This window comes from Styela clava, chromosome 12, assembly GCF_964204865.1.
Source record: "Styela clava chromosome 12, kaStyClav1.hap1.2, whole genome shotgun sequence".
NCBI classification, from domain to species: domain Eukaryota; kingdom Metazoa; phylum Chordata; class Ascidiacea; order Stolidobranchia; family Styelidae; genus Styela; species Styela clava.
In genome coordinates, this window is record NC_135261.1 from 10,079,029 (window position 1) to 10,095,838 (window position 16,810).

Below are 16,810 nucleotides of genomic sequence, written 5' to 3' on the forward strand. Positions count from 1 at the left end.
CAGACAATTGTAACAGAGATACAGTAGTGTTACTACGGTAATAAGCGGTATCATAACATTATTCAAATATGGATCCGCAATGCAAAGGTACAAAGCAGAGGGATACGTAGTTAAGCTTTGCATAATCTTAACGTACGGAAATGAATGACACGAAAGTTATCTTTGAGAGTAAATGGCACAGTTTGTGGACAATATTATGAACAAAAACAACAGGAACGAGAGAATAAAAAAAAGTTTAAAAATGTAAATTTAAGGAAGTTCTTTTAAATAAATCTAAGCAAACGGACCAACAGTTAAAATACGATCGTTTGTGTTGTTGTTGCATATTCAAGAGCAAAAAAAACAACCTGAACATGAACAATATAGGCCATAGGTAACTTCCCTGCCTAATACTTTTTCTAATAACTATACTTCATACCTTTGCTTCTACACGCCTGTTCAACTTGCTCGTAACCATCAGAGCAACCGCATGAATAAGATCCTTTCAAATTTTTACAACTTTGTTGACAAATATCCCACTGTAAACATTCATTGATGTCTTTACAGAAATGTGTGTCATCAGGGTTAATCTAAAGCGAAATTGGTAGTATGTTAATATGTAAACTATTTTCGAATGTATTCGAATAAAATTTGATAAATTTGAGTAGATAAGGTACATTTGCTGCCATGTATCAAACGTGGGAACATGACGCATAAAGGCATAACCTAGACAATCTAACTTTTAAATTGTGGCATCATAATGCTATATAACGGCATAGCGATAATAAGAATCCTTTGCTATATAATCTCAGAAAGGACTGGGGTTGAGACACACCATACGTACAACAAAAGGTCATCAATTGCATCGTTTCTTCTTGTTTTAAAAATATGTTTCCTACATCATGCAACCTCCGAGATTTGCAGTTAATTGTGTGAAAATTCATTTTCTTATTTAAAGTGAGTCTTATTTCTGATTCTACAAACGAACGAATTCATCAAAAAAATAGAAATGACAAACAAGTCACACTAAAAGATTCGGAAAATAGTTTTTAACAATCGTCGCTCATTTTTGTAAGTCAAAATTATATTCTTTCTATTGTGAGTAACACAAAATGATCCCGTGGTAGTTTTACACGGGTTTATTTCAAAATCTCCCTCTAGAAAACCTCTCTAAATGAAATGTAGATGAATTGTGTCCCTCAAACAGATAAACGAACAATTCAACGCGCAATAATAAAAAAAAAAAAAAAAAAAAACTATAACCAACGTCAAAGCCACTGTTGCACGAGCATATGTAGAATCCTGTCATGTTTTCGTTCCCTGGAATATCGCTGCAAATTTGTTCGCATGGTTTGTTATCACACGTCAAATCATTTTCTCCTTTGTCTATATTTTGATGAAAGAAGATAATGAAAACGAGGAAATTCAACGGAAATATCACAGGAACAATGTAGTGGGCGAAAAATTTAAAATGAAGACAAAAACCATTGAAGTCGTGGGGTGCAAAACTAATAAACATTCAAAATTTGAAAGTACCGATTCTTAGTTGCGTGTATACGAAGCCATGGTTTCAAGCAGTTATAATATTATTTGTTATTTCCCCGATTTGGGTCAATTTTTGTACATTTAGAAAGTGTTTCATACATGTATCTAGATTTTATAATATATTTTGAAACCAACAAATCCATATTGATGAACACATATTGTTAAGGGAACATAAACATAAAACGAGTGTGATTTACTCAAACCATAATCTATTAAATCAGTAGGGCTAAAATAGGATTTATAAAAATAAATGTATTATTATATTCTATCTCTATCGAGGAGAAATAAACTCACGGCATCCAATCTCATCAGATAAATCTCCACAATCGTTGACATCATCGCATTGTTTTAATTTGGGAATACAATTGCCATTTATACATTTGTACGATTCAAATCTGCAAATGGTATTTTTATAGCAATAAGATAATTATGATTATTATCACTCTGTTATTGGAAAATTCGGGGCTCCCGAAGTATGCGAACCAAGATGGCGGACATCGGAATGTAATATGTGTACTACGTTAGGGTTAGGCCATAATTTTAGGTATAAATATTACGGGAGGCTCTTGGCTAGTCTTCGAACTGATAATAGGACTAAAATAAGGAAAATTGGAAAGAAATTATCGCCTAACCCTAACCTGTTACCCATGTTACGTTCCGATGTCCGCCATCTTGGTTCGCATACTTCGGGAGAACATTTTCATTAACAGTTTTATTCTACTAAACTAACTAAAGTAATCAGAAGCCATGTGATGAAGCGGGTATTCACTGTTGCCAGAAAAACATCAAGTAATTTTAATAAGAAAAGTAGAGTCGACCTAGTCACTAGGCAAATGTAGTGAAACACGAGATTGCTTCTATGTTAAGAAGTGTTGTGATAAGATATATTATAGGATCCTGCACACTGTAGTTTGAAAATTACCAATTACAGACAAAGCACAATACCATACAAGGTCGTGATACTAACGAGCAATTATATCCAGGTGTAGGAGGGGAACACAATCCGATATCTTCATCTGTGCCATCACCACAGTCATCGACACCGTTGCAAACTTCTTGTCCGGAGATACAAATGAATGTTTGGTTGCACCGGTAAAATGGTGTTGTACATGGGATAGTGACTAAAATGAAATTACTGGGTAATTCTACGAAAAATAACTAAATATACATGGTAAACGTTTAAATATGAACGTAACTGTGCATGATAAAATATGGGGTACTTCCATAGTGTATGTACCGGGTAAGGGTAAGGCCATAATTTTATTCCGAGTTTTCTTATTTTAGCTCTATTACAAGTCCGGGGACTATCTGTGTTAGCCAAGTGAATATACCCACTGCCCATAGGTTTCAGTCTCTTTAAACAACTTGATTTGAAGTAGGCGAACAAAATTAGTTACCCCCATATTGGTACACACACACACTTCTGGAGCGCCCAATAATATTGGTGTCAATTGTCAAATGTTTTATATATCATTAGAACGCAAAGCCCGACACGACGTGTAATTGTAATATTACTAACATAGTTTGATTTGACTTCGTTATAGTATTTTAGTATGTTAGAAACCATTGAATTCAAATGCTTCTTGGTCAGCACGCTTTCATCCTGAGTTCATCCCGAACAGCAATGTGATAACTTGAGTTTTATGTAATACTGACGAGATGTAGCGATCCATATCACCTAACTTTGTTTATACTGTAACATTGAAATATTGAATCGCTTGAAAATTACTATTAATGATTTAGCATGTACTTGGCGATGTTACTTACGGCAAACTGCAGGTGTTTCATCTGAACCATCTCCACAATCGTTATCCCCATCACAACGGAAACTAAAAATGTTAAAAAATTATTTGACATGATGCACACATATTGATGGTTTTGCTACATTGCTGTTGTCGTAAATTTCCTCTAATTAATAAGCACAATTTAGCATTGTGTACGAGAACACGTTCGTTTGACATTTGATCTTTCGTATTCATATAGTTGAAAATTGCTTTCTAGAATTTATTGTTCTATCAATTCCTCTATTTCATTATTTTTATTGCCTGAAAATTGACCAAAAGTTGAAGTAGATAACAGGATAGTAATAAAAAATGAACAATCCACAACGTACTTGGGGTTTATGCAAACATGATTGTTACATTCAAATTTGACATCTACTGGACAGTATTTTCCGCCGGGAAACTTAGGTTCGCAAGGTGCTTCATCGCTCGCATCTAGACAATCTCGCACTCCATTACACAAAAGGACTTCGGATATGCAATGTCCGGAGGTGCATTCAAAATATCCTAAAAAAATTGTGGAGGTATACATTCAAATAACATTGTTTGAAATATGCAGTATTATGTACTTGGATTATGCATTAGTAAAGTATTTTGATAGCAATGTGTAAAATGTACCATTGTAGGAGTAATTTGGCGAGAAAATAATTTCATTGGAAATATTTTTATCAAACATCAGGAACAAACTTTTGAGCTATGCAGTTCTGCAAGGATATAGTTTGAATAATACTGATACTTTCTCAAATCTCAACCACCTTTAGTGCTACATTCAGTGGCGTTCACCTATTCTTTCGTGATCGTTTTACACAATAACAAAACAGCAATATTTACAGTTTTATCAAGAGATAATATGTTATATGCTACACAGAACCGAGCGGAGCACCGAATCAAAGCCTGTCAAACCTTGGATTAATTATCATTGAAGCGTCATGGAAACGCAAAAAGTTATAATACTATGCAAAATATATATCTATCGGTATATATAAGCGTAATCAGTGTATTGCAATATTTGTACCAATGCATAAATCAGGGTATTTAATTAAGAACAAAAATATATCTTTTTTTAATTTCAGATTTTGTGAAATTTCAACTAGAACAATATCAAATAAAAGAATGAAGCATAACACGACAGCAATATATGTAAAAAAGCTGTATAATCCAATGTCCGGTTTTTGTGGCAATAACGTTTGGAAACAGTTATACCTGGCTGACAAGTGTGCGATGCGCAGCCTCTTTCATCAGAATTATCTCCGCAATTATCTTCTTGATTGCAGAACCACGATCCAGGAATACATCTGAGAAATAATTTTAACATTTTTCGACAATATGATTTACGGAAAAATTGTTATTCATAGTTTTTGTTCTGCCTGTTTTTTAAATGCAATCAAGTAATATTACCGTGTATTACGGACCATAAGGCGTGTTTCAAATTCTTTTTATTTCTTAAAATTGATCTAGTGCTTCATGCTCGATTGCCAACACTCAAAATCAGTACGAGTACCGGTAGCGTCTTATAGACCGATGCGCCATATATATATATATGGGCAAAATCACAATCTGAGCAATTTATTGACGGTGCGCCTTATAACCCGATGCGTCCTATAGTACCCAAAATACGGTAATGAAATTGTGAAGTGGTGCGTACTACACTTGAGCTTGAAACCATTATACCTACGTTTATAAAATCCAACCACTGATTGGTTTATTGGCTCAATATATCCAATTTAAACAAAGATCTACTAAACAATCAGCATGATACTGATGAAGTTTCCATCGTTGGATCTATCGATATGTAATCCAGTTCAACACCCAGAGTAAACTCGAGATCTCAAACCCCGAATACTAAAACAGTCGAATCCAAGCACCACTGGCTTACAGACCTTCCGGCCCGAGCACGTTTCGGACCAGATGTTTCGGCCCAAGCACGTTTCGGACCAATCGTCCCAAGCACGTTTCGGAACAGATGTTTTGGCCCAATCACGTTTTGGACCGAACGTTTCGAACCAGATGTTTCGGCCCAAGGACGATCCATGAATTTTAATTCACTTTTTACGGCTATAAAATATATATGATTTACTTATGTTTAACCCAAATAATATTGTAATATTATTTTGATACTCCATAACCGAGCCTTATCTTTCACTGATAAGCGTATCTCCGTCAAAACATCTGTATAACGTCCCAATCATGCCCCAACTTCGTCATTGCGATTACAATTGTGTTGTTGTACGAACACATAGATTTTAAGCTACACATATTGCTAATTATTCCTAATGTATACCAAATAGGTTAATAGGACGAGTAAATGTGACAGAATGAATATCACAAGTCTCACTGACTTTTGATTGTCACATTTGAATTCACTTTCTGAGCATGCTCTTGGTGCACATCCTTGTTCGTCCGAGTTATCACCACAATCGTTGTAATTATCACATTGCCACCTTCCAGGAATGCATTTATGATTTGTACAACGGAAATCGTCTCTGAATGTATACAAAAAAAGATATTTTATTGTTTTAATTTCGAATATAATATAATAAATTTATGATTGAAATATTATGAAATGTGGCTTGACTTGGCTATACTCGGGTAGTTCTTATACTAGGGATATTAATTATTTAGGCTGAAAAGTGGGAAGGACTTTATTGACTAGTTGATATTATCTGAGATATGTCGATAAAAATAGTAAACGAAAATAGTTTCAAAACACGGTTCAAAGTCAATTTAGTAGAACAGATCGCCCAAGTTGGTAATAAGTTGGTAATGATGGAAATTGCTAACAAACATATATCAGTAAAAAGCCAGGGGAATCACAGCAGGTAGTACAGTCACCTGTTGCACTGGCATTTAACAGACACTCGATCAAAATCGTGTGCAATCATTGAAAAAAAATCGCAAAATATGTGTTAAAATAATAGATTCATCACTGTTAAAGCAACAACCATTTGAAAAAATACTATTAAATACAAAGTCATCTTTCTCATAAATAATCTCCTATATTTGATCAAATACCAATACCGAAAATTATGCTACCTATTTGAATATAATATATACTTACGGATGGCATGTAATCTCCGGGCAATTTTGTTCATCTGAATTGTCCCGACAATCATCGAATCCGTTACATCGTGCCCAGGTTGGAATACACCTACAAAAATAAGGTTCAATTTTATCTCCAAAATACAGCAAGGAAAATGGCTAGTTAAGAGTAAACTGCTGGCCTAAAAATATAGCAGAAAGTTTTCAAGTAACAGTATGCCATGTAGTACCGCTGCGTCATTTTAGTGATTTTCAAGTTGGAGTCAAGCCTGAGGTAGGGAGTCAATTTTTCTAACCGGAATAGAATTGACTTCAGCATAGATAAGCAGCAATTATATCACCCGGAATTTGTAGTTGTACACAAAATTTTTTACTTGAACTCGGAGATAAGACAATTTCTCATCAATCCGAATCCTGGGTCAAATAAAAATTTCTCCTATTTTTGGAATATTAATGAATACGAGTACATCTTATAAAGTTATTTTGTTTTTACCTGTAGTTTGTTGTGCATGCAAATTCACTATGTTCATCACATCTGTGATCTGGTCCACCTGAGATGAATATATTTTGTTATGAATCTTACGCGTGTGAATTCGGAAGATGAATACACACTAAATTAAATGAGTATGTCACTCCTTTTAATTTTGATCTCCATTTTCTGGTCATTCATTTTAAAATATACTGACTGAAGGCTGTATTTAATAAAAGCTTTAAACATTTTGAATTTTGAAAACACAATATAGACGAGGCTTCAGTTATGTCAAAACATTACAATAATTTGCTATTTCTATATTTAATAATTTTAAGCTAAAAGATTATCTGAATCGGGTCTGTTTTGTATTAAGTGACAATAAGTTTTTTTGGTAATTGAAAAATAGTTTATATCGTAATTTTTATTTATTCGTTGAGTAATTGGCAAAATCTAGTCACAAAAGGTTGAAAGACCTAAATCATCCACTTACTGCAATATGCATAAGGTTCATCGCTGTTGTCACCACAATCATCATCGACGTCACAAATCCATGATTTTGGAATACAATGTCCGTTGTCACATTTAAAATCTCCGGGGGAGCAGGTGTGAGTTCTGAAAGAGTGTTGTTCTAATAGTTATATTATTAGGTTCCTAAAGCTGGTTATGGAAAGTAAACAACATGTAAATGGTGAATTTTACGCTTTACACAAAGTTACGGGTCTAAAAGACCTGTTTCAAAGGCGAGTTGATTGAGTACTTTATGGTAGAGATATCTCCATCTTAACGACGAAGTCTCTTTTTCGACCTACACTGATAAAATAGTGATAAGGAATGGGCATTCTAAATCGAATTGAATAGTAAATTATTCGAATCGGTTCAGACGAGAATTTTGAATCGCCGCCATCTTTCTTTTTTGTCCGCAACAGGTCGAGGTAAATTCCTCAATTTTTTCAAGGAAGCCATAATTTTCAAATGCAATTCTGACTCTTTTCTTTCTAGTGAGTTATTAATGAAATAAGTATTTAAAATTTGATTTGATTCTGAAACTATCAAGTATTCGAAAATGCCCAGCGCTCATGGTAATTGAGTAATTTGAAGCTTTGAAATCTTCATAATAGCTTTATGCAAAGTTGATATTGCTTTACTCACGCGCAATAACCAGACTCCTCGTCGCTACCATCTCCACAATTATCTGTACCGTCACACAACAACGAATTACTGATACACTTATCATTGTCGCATTTGTATTGACTTGGCAAGCAAGAATATTCATCTAAACAAGAAAATATTTCAAGTTTGTACTTATTTCAAATACAAAAACGACCATGCACACTTGATGAAATCTTTAGAATTCATTCAGTTGTTTTGTTTTTTCAATCAAATTCTGAGTATTTATTAATTTTTTTATCTATATCTTATATATCAATCATTTACCGCAATTTTCTTCGTCGCTTCCGTCACCACAGTCGTCGTCATGGTCACAGAAATAATTTGGGGGAATACATTTGTAGTTGTCGCATTGAAATTGACCAACATCACACACTCGTGGTGCTAAAAATATAATCACATAATTTTAATATAAAATTTTTATATTCACTGAGAAAAATAAATAGGTTTTCAGACCTCTATTTGCTTAAAACGGTAAATTTACCAGGTGAGTTTGTTATAACAATCTTCTTGAGCAACGCCGGAAAAAGTTATTAATGATAACAAAGTGCCAAAAAAGCAGAGGTCACACAACAGGTAAAAAAAACTTCACCGACTTAAGCTGCCTTAAAATAAAACATGGCCGAATTGAGGATAAATGTCCTAAAAAGCGAGGTAAAAATTTTGAAATTCACAAATCAGTGATTTAAAAATTGGACATACGGCAAACATCTGGTTCATCACTTCCATCAGGACAATCTTCTACGCCGTCACACTTCCAATAAAATGGAATGCATTTTTCATTCTCTTCACATCGGAATTGAGCAGAAGTGCACATAGCGACACATCTTATAAAATTAAAAGCAATTATAACCAAACCAGAACGTAAAGTTGTTAATTAGTTGTAATCTTTGAGGGTTTCTAATAAGGACAAGTGAATTAAAATGAAAAGTTTCTGAAATGCCTCGAATCTCAACACAAGTTATATCTTGTTAATCAATCTGTTTGGGGATAAACAGCACATAGAATTTGCGTCATGGAGATCAAGTTGGGGCCAAAACAGTAATAAAGAAGTTGGCGGAAATTCATTAATAATTTTCATTGGTAATGCCCCAATATAATAATAATTATTTTCGAAAGTAACTTTGTAGGGATATTGATATTGGACCTAACTTTTAATGCTCAAAAAATTAAGTCTCGAATCTATACGAAAAATTTCCTAGTATTAAAAATGTTTAAAGTAGATTACAAGATATGCTTATAAAGAAAAACAAAACAAATAATTCCCCGTACTTACCGGACATTGAATCCAACAAATATCGGAACGAAGTGATCTGGACACAAGCAACTGTATCCTCCACCAGGGTGGAGTAAGCATAGGTGTGTACATCCACCGTTGTCGATACTGCATGGGTTCGGTACTGAATGGACAAGTGATTAAAAGTAGATCATTTAGGATTTATTCAATAAGCTGTTCCACAGAATAAATTAATGTATTGAAAATTACTAAAAAGTTAAGAAATACGACAAACGGAACTGAGTACCGGTTAAACAATAGTTTACGCTTTGGCCACTAGAGTTGTAATAAAACCTAAGTTACCCTTTTGTCTAACTATAAATAACTTAACTACGGTCGGAAAAAGGTTAAAAAACCGTGTTTCGTGGTTGCGATCAATTGGATCCATTTTAAGCTCTTAACCATTTTGCCATTTTCAACAATATTATTTCGATTTTTCTTTTTTATAGTTTTTCACGCATACTCTGTACATGCCGGAGTTACTATTTCTGAAAACGCCTTAAACTTCCCGGTTGGACCCTGCCCACCCAATTCATTACACACTCTTGGTGGAGTAGTGAGTATGAAATTGATCCCCTTAGCCTGCACTCTCTCGTTTTATCGATTCTCTTGGATTTACTCCTCACAAAATAATAATAGTCGTTACTTACTGGTGTGATCTTGCATGTATGGATGAACTACATGGACGTCGTATGCTCTGTGTGTTGCGTTCACCATAACCCCGTAATCGCTTCCATCCAATGCATTTGCCTAAAATATTCAAGTTTGTGAGCTTGCATGAAATTTTGTAACCGACCCAAATAGTTCTTTTTGTGCTCATTTCATGGGCAATGTGGGGTTTTATACACCAGTCAGATTACAACAACACTTATTAAACTGAACCAAGGTTTAATTAAGAAATATAGGGTTTATTCACTTTACTTCAGAACCCTTCAGGAGGTTTGAGATATTTTGAAATATATAAATAACAACCTGATTATATAAACCTAGAAAAACAACAATAAAAGAAAAACTACTCAATTTCCAGACAAATCTTGTCTATACTTGCGTTATTTAAAGTAGTAAAAGTAGTTGTGTCTTTACAGAGACCATAATCTATTGAATCGGCCGAAGTTACTGAATAAATATATTAGATCCAGGCGAGGTTACGTTGATCAACAGAGAAGCTAGTAGTAAGCGGATCATATATTCCTTACTACTAAGCAATTCCGGTTCCACGGCATCTCGTCCGGTTACCAGTCCATGTCTGGTATGTAGTTAGTTAGCCGGTTATTTGTTTCAGATGCATGGACTTGATGTTGGAGGAATCCGTAAGCGACCGGCGGTTATGTGAACACCCTGTAACGGCGATGAGTCCAGCAACGACGAGTCCCAACACTGAGGACGATGCACCACACCAACAGGAGGTTTGATTACCATTGATTACCAGTACAAAAACATAAATTATTTCAATTTGACACCATCATGGGCATATCATAAGAATTCCCTCTTTTGAAACAAGAATTCACCTTATATAGTGACAACGTGTTCCAATCAGTCCAATACATATAACCATCAAAAACAGTGATCGAAAATGCGTGTGGTGGTGTATGTGGTTCCAAATTAACTCTAAATCGTTCTCCTCCTGTAAGGTTGGAATATCTAAGAAAAAAGAATTAAATAATATTAGCATCTGCGTAGATTGTGGGAACTGTCGTCGAGCATTCAGGTAAACTTTCTCAACTATAGGCTAAAAGACGAGAAACAAATCCAATAAAAATTTTTTCATAATTCTGCATAAATAATCCCAGTTTTTAGTTTAATAACTGAGCTTGCAGGGTTTGCAGCCTTACTTTTTAGATTTACATACAATAAATATTAAATTCATGAGTAAACTATATCTATATACCATAGCGTGTACATATTCGAGCATTAAAGCATAGTTTATATCATTGGATTTTCTTTTCAAATAAAATTCAGTCCTCAGCGACTAATTGTTGGGAAATTATGCAGTCACAATGGACAACACACCCTCTGACATTTATTTAAATGACTTGTCACCTGAACTTTTGAATTTGTTCACTACAAACTCACTCAATATAATCCAAGTGAGCATCTCCAAAGTACAGTCTTTCTGTGACGTAATCAATACAAAGTGCATTAGGCCAGCTGATTTTTTCTGTAATTATCAGTTCCGGATTATGACCGTTCAAGCCTGCTCTTGCGATGTAAGCTGGATATCCCCAATCACTCCAATAAACATATCTTAAAAATAATAAAATGTTATTATTGAATCATTAATGGAATAAATTTCCTATAATAAAAATTTGTTGGAATAATTCAACTTAATTATGAAACACTAATTGTTACAGAATTTCAATTAATAGAAACACGCTATACACGCTGGATTTCAAACGATGATACATTGGGATGCATCTACAAGTTTAGAACATTAGTTCTTATTACCTCTTATTACAAATTTGCCCGATAAAACTAGAAAATAAAATAACTGTTCAAATTACAACTCTTAATTTCAGATATAAAGCGATTCGGTACTACATAATACGTCAGCCATTTTTTTTTTTTTTTTTTTTATGAACCCAGTACATGATGGGCTTTAAAAATCGCAAAGACTCATTGTATGCTCATCTCCACGGAAATCTTTAGTAAAAGGCGAAAGATTTATGCGAAAAATGAAGAGAAACAATGGCTCTCACCCATGTTTTGGGGTAACAGCGACCGCTCGTGGTTGGTCGAAACAGAAAGTATTGTTAGAGTCAATGCATCCTTCCAATAAAGTGTAAAGATTTGTTCCATTGAGTTCCGATACAAACATTTTATCTAAGTTTGCATCGACCTGAAACAAAAAGTTTATTTGTAGATGCTGTTTCAATAAACTGACAACCAGAAAATGACGAGTGATGCCATTCGGAGCATTACAATAGGTTGACTATTTTTGGTGATGTTTATACGTCAGTTATACAACACACACATCTACAAAGACACGAAAAATGGAACTGTGGCACTATGGTATGTGTATTAAAGTCATAGTAGGCTGAAGAATTCGATTTAGTCTGTTAACCTGGGGCGGAGCCAAAAATCTTCAGAGTGTGGTTACGAAATTTTCATTTGCCAAGTTAAACCATAACAGCTAGTTCCGAAAGTCTTGAGGGTATAAAAAGCGCTTCAAGCTACGAAAAATCCCTGTGTATGATATATACACACAAATACCCTTTTTAAATTTCAAAATGGGGGTTTCGACCCTCAACCCCCTTGTTGTTGACCCTTTTGATATCTGTTAGGTACTATCTATCCATATATTGTCCATAGCCATACTAAACCTAACAGCATGAATTCAGATTTGTTTGTGTGTTGTGCGCTTGTATTTAATCTTGCTCGGAGAGAGAAACATATAAAATATCCTACTTGGTGAACAGAGTAAATGTCTAAATACGATCTGAATCTAAAATGACCACTAAAATACGTATATACAAATATATATAATTTACGTACCCAATACAATTTCTTTGTTAGCCATTCTACAGCTAACCCCTCTCCATTCGGTATCTCTCTATTGTGCAGGATTTTTCGATCAGTGCCATCAAACTTCATGCTTTCTATTCTTCCTCTTGTAACATCGGTCCAGAAAATTCTTTCTTCCCTATAGAATAAAAAGAATAAGTAAAAACATTTTGGACCTCCTGAAGTATGCGCACCAAGATGGCGCACAACCTGAACTTAGGTTGTGTACCAGGTTAGGGTTCCGATTGTGCGAAATCTTGGTGCGCATACTTCAGGAGTACCAACATTTTTGAGGTAATTTCCAAATTTCTGGTAAATTTTTATGTCTGGAAAAGACAAAATAAATTTTTACAGTATACCTGTTGGAATTGTGGATATTGGGCATGGGTTTCTTATTTTAGGTAAATTGGACGCAAGCATGATAGATGGATGATTTCTGTCCGTCTTGTATACACTCACATTCAGTATAGTCTTATTCAATGAGAAAATTCTAGGTGAAATATAGAAACTGAAATATACTCGTACTTGTAATGGTAGTCCAAAGCAACAATTGTATCAAAACCTTGTTCGACTATTGAGTAATATCTTCCATCAGTAGTAAGGTTTCTTATGTAGTATCTGTATATGCAATAGTGTTTGACAGTTCGTGGAAATTCAAACTAAAAGATGAGTGTCGGAAGTAAGGAATCGTCTGCTTTTATTATACTAGAGTTACGTTGGAAGTCATAGGTAGACATAAACCGGTATTTTAGTCAGATTCCTGAATGTTAAAGGCTGCGAATTAACATTCAAATAAAACCTTTTTCTGATTACTCAGTCATGTAGAAAAATTAGGTCGCGGATTGATAGTAATATTTATAGCCAAAACTGTAATATTCAATAGTTTTGATTCATAATAACATTTTTGAAAGAAATGTAGAAATTTGAAAAAACAGCGATCGTCGGTCGTTATTTAGCGATTTGATAAACTTATTAGGAAATTCAGTTCTTACCTATTACTGAACAAAAGATATGGATTGATTCCAGAATTCTGTTTGCATGTTTTACCGTCTGGTTCACGCAAGTAACCATTAGCACATTTACAGAAATATGATCCTTCAATGTTTTCACACAACTGCGAGCAAACCCATGGTGTTTCACTGCATTCGTTTATGTCTTCACATGCTTTACCATCATCAAGAAGACGATATCCTGAATAAATCAGAAACCCATAGATTTGTAGGTATTTTATGTTTCAGTATTATTTAGTTAGAGATTCAGTCTCAATTCAAACGTCATTAATATGAAGTAAAATTATTAATTAGTTGAAACCTCTAAATGTAAATAAGATTGATCACTACAAAAACTGCGAAATTCGAGAGAAAAGTTACCAAAAATGCAATATACCTTGTCCAATTTTATACGTTTCAAAAAAGAAGCATAAATTGGGCTCAATCCATCGAACAGTAAATTTCGAAAAAATCAATTCAAATTATTTTTGTAATGCAAATAGCTTTTTTGATGATTATACATCGTTTGTATGTTGTTTTAGAGTTTTTCCACAGAAAGGCTCTAGAATAGAAACAGCTATCGATGTTGGAGGTGAATCAGAATACATTACATGGGGAAATAGTCTTACCATCATCGCATGTGCAATAATAACTAGTTGGAGTGTTAACGCAATGTTGACCACATTGATTTGATGAAATGTTGTCACATTCGTTTATGTTACATTTTTCTTCATCACTCCTATCTGGACAATCATCTCTTGAATCACAAATAAGATGAATGTCTATGCAGGTTCCATCGTTACACATAAAATCCCCGGGAGGACACGTGACTTCAGGTTCCTCTGCAAAATCGATTGATTGTTTTTTAGGATGTATTTACAGTTTTACATAGGCGTGACCTGGGGGGAAGGCACACGATGGGCCGTTATTTTTTAATGCAATTTTGCGGTATTTGCAGTGATACATAAAAATTATAACGCCCTTTTAAAATTTATTAAATAAATATTTTCTGATTGTACTTCTTGGTTGTCGTTGAACCAACATTACTCAAAATAACAGACAAATACCAGAGATATCTGGATAACAATATCCGCCACGTACATTGGCAAAAACTCAATAAGAACTAATTCTTCCATAAAATTTAGGTTATCAAAAATGAATAAATGATATGAACTGATGACGAGATTTATATCAATCCAGTGTGAGTAAGTTTAGGTAAAGATAAAATATAAAATAAAAACTGATAACAGAGAAATTCTATTTTACATTTAAATATTGCCTAAAATCATACCACAGTCTTCCTCATCGCTGTTGTCTCCACAGTCATTATCACCATCACATCGATACCAGTTATAAATACATTTCCCATTTTCACAAGTAAATTGATATGATGAACTGCACGGTTTATATTCACAGTGAGTACCTTCGTCACTTCCATCGACACAGTCATTGTCATGGTCGCATCTAATATTATTGAATATTGTTATATAGTTTGCTAAAGGTATTTACTGGTTTCATAGGTATCTAAACTCCTAATTATGGTCACGGATAAACACGAAAAAATGATAACATTTGAATTGCACAACTGCCGAGTTTTACGGAATATAAGACGCATCGGACTACAATGCGCACCGTCGATAAATTGCCTGAAAACGATTTTTTGGGAGGAACGGGTTGCCATACGAAGCTCATTAGACAAAAACTCAATATTTTTTGGGTTATTGTGTTTTATTCAATAAAAACGTAAAACCATAGTACCGTTACTGTTTTCGAGTGTAGGCAATAAAGAATAAGGCACAATCTGATCCACGCATAAGGCGCACCGGCTTATAATGCGCATTTTTGAGCCTTATGGCTATCACGATTGTAAAATAAAAAATTGCAATTTTCAAAAATTTATTTCTCTTTGTAATTAGTAGGAGATCAATAGAGAGATACTCATGATATGTGGCTGCAGCTCATTTTAAAGATTCTGCTATATATCTTACTCATAATAAGAAGAAATACACAATCCATTAGCGCATTGATATTGATAACTCGAACAATTTTTTCTTTCGCATCCATCTTGAAATTCATCCGCTCCATCAGAACAATCTGGATCACCATCACAAACATAGTAACTCGGAATACATCTTTGTAAAAAAATATGCAGATAAATAATATTAGATAATAACATACTATATAAATTTATAAGATATATAATGATTTGTTCTATATGAGTAGCGTGATTCTATGATTATAAATTAAGTTTGTGCATATTGATTCATTATTACGCACTCCTATCTAACTAACAAACTGGAAATGAATATTACAAATTGGCTACTGAAATGAAATAACATTGTTCATGTATTTTGAAATTCAATTGAAAAAATGTTTCTCCTTCAATTTAAAAGATAATATGCTTTGGGGGGGGGGGGGGGGGAGAAAGGATTTACATATCGTCACGCTAATAACCGAATTGCGCGAGTCATTTTTGGCGATTTTGAGTTTTTTATAAAATAGGTATTCATGTAATGCTGCGCACCTGTCTGTTAACTCAGATTTTATTTTAAGAATTCCGAAACCCATAAAAATGGAGATTTAGTATGACATGCACATTTGTGCAATTGTTTCGTCATAATGAATTAGTATTGTTCTCGCAGGACTATTGTGACATCACAAGGGCAAAATAACCTCGGCGAAGTATTTTCGAGTTTTTGCATCTCGGATTCTAACTTAGCGCGTATTAATTTGAATTTATACTACAGTATAGGAAGGCGTGCACTTGTGATATTCACTGTCCGAGTTCAATTCACCTTGGTTGGCTTTTATATTAGGTGCATTGCTGTTTTATTCATTATATTTAATCTTAGTCTTATTTCGGTGGGTGTGCAGAGCGTGTTATATTGATGAAATATATATTTTTAAACATAAAAAATAATGTAATTGAAACTGATTAGCTATTTTGGGGATTAGACATTGTAGATACTGAGAATTACATTCGTTTTTGGAATGTTTAGTTTTCAGGACTGGTGCATATAGTAAAGTTGCAAAATTGCGTATGTCCCCAAGTCATAGACAC

The 16,810-nt window shown here is 34.1% G+C and overlaps 1 protein-coding gene and 1 non-coding gene across 2 annotated transcripts in view; both read right to left on the bottom strand.

The window, feature by feature from the left end:
- The window catches only part of LOC120329256 (low-density lipoprotein receptor-related protein 2-like), a 59,964-nt gene that overhangs the window by 7,289 nt on the left and 35,865 nt on the right, over window positions 1-16,810 (bottom strand). The window contains exons 66-90 of the mRNA XM_039395819.2: window positions 15,738-15,881; window positions 15,041-15,213; window positions 14,379-14,591; window positions 13,753-13,951; window positions 13,286-13,378; window positions 12,752-12,899; window positions 11,956-12,095; window positions 11,333-11,503; window positions 10,768-10,900; window positions 9,910-10,009; window positions 9,260-9,383; window positions 8,686-8,810; window positions 8,251-8,367; window positions 7,966-8,089; window positions 7,307-7,428; window positions 6,838-6,895; window positions 6,364-6,453; window positions 5,645-5,788; window positions 4,509-4,600; window positions 3,638-3,812; window positions 3,292-3,353; window positions 2,492-2,645; window positions 1,819-1,919; window positions 1,247-1,365; window positions 419-569 (exon numbers count right to left, since the gene is read on the bottom strand). Coding sequence (XP_039251753.2) covers window positions 419-569; window positions 1,247-1,365; window positions 1,819-1,919; window positions 2,492-2,645; window positions 3,292-3,353; window positions 3,638-3,812; window positions 4,509-4,600; window positions 5,645-5,788; window positions 6,364-6,453; window positions 6,838-6,895; window positions 7,307-7,428; window positions 7,966-8,089; window positions 8,251-8,367; window positions 8,686-8,810; window positions 9,260-9,383; window positions 9,910-10,009; window positions 10,768-10,900; window positions 11,333-11,503; window positions 11,956-12,095; window positions 12,752-12,899; window positions 13,286-13,378; window positions 13,753-13,951; window positions 14,379-14,591; window positions 15,041-15,213; window positions 15,738-15,881 — 3,272 coding nt within the window. The remainder of the gene's footprint in view (window positions 1-418; window positions 570-1,246; window positions 1,366-1,818; window positions 1,920-2,491; window positions 2,646-3,291; window positions 3,354-3,637; window positions 3,813-4,508; window positions 4,601-5,644; window positions 5,789-6,363; window positions 6,454-6,837; window positions 6,896-7,306; window positions 7,429-7,965; window positions 8,090-8,250; window positions 8,368-8,685; window positions 8,811-9,259; window positions 9,384-9,909; window positions 10,010-10,767; window positions 10,901-11,332; window positions 11,504-11,955; window positions 12,096-12,751; window positions 12,900-13,285; window positions 13,379-13,752; window positions 13,952-14,378; window positions 14,592-15,040; window positions 15,214-15,737; window positions 15,882-16,810) is intronic.
- LOC120330526 (U5 spliceosomal RNA) lies at window positions 11,836-11,950 on the bottom strand. The gene has a single exon (XR_005567855.2). It is a non-coding gene; the product is annotated as a U5 spliceosomal RNA (small nuclear RNA).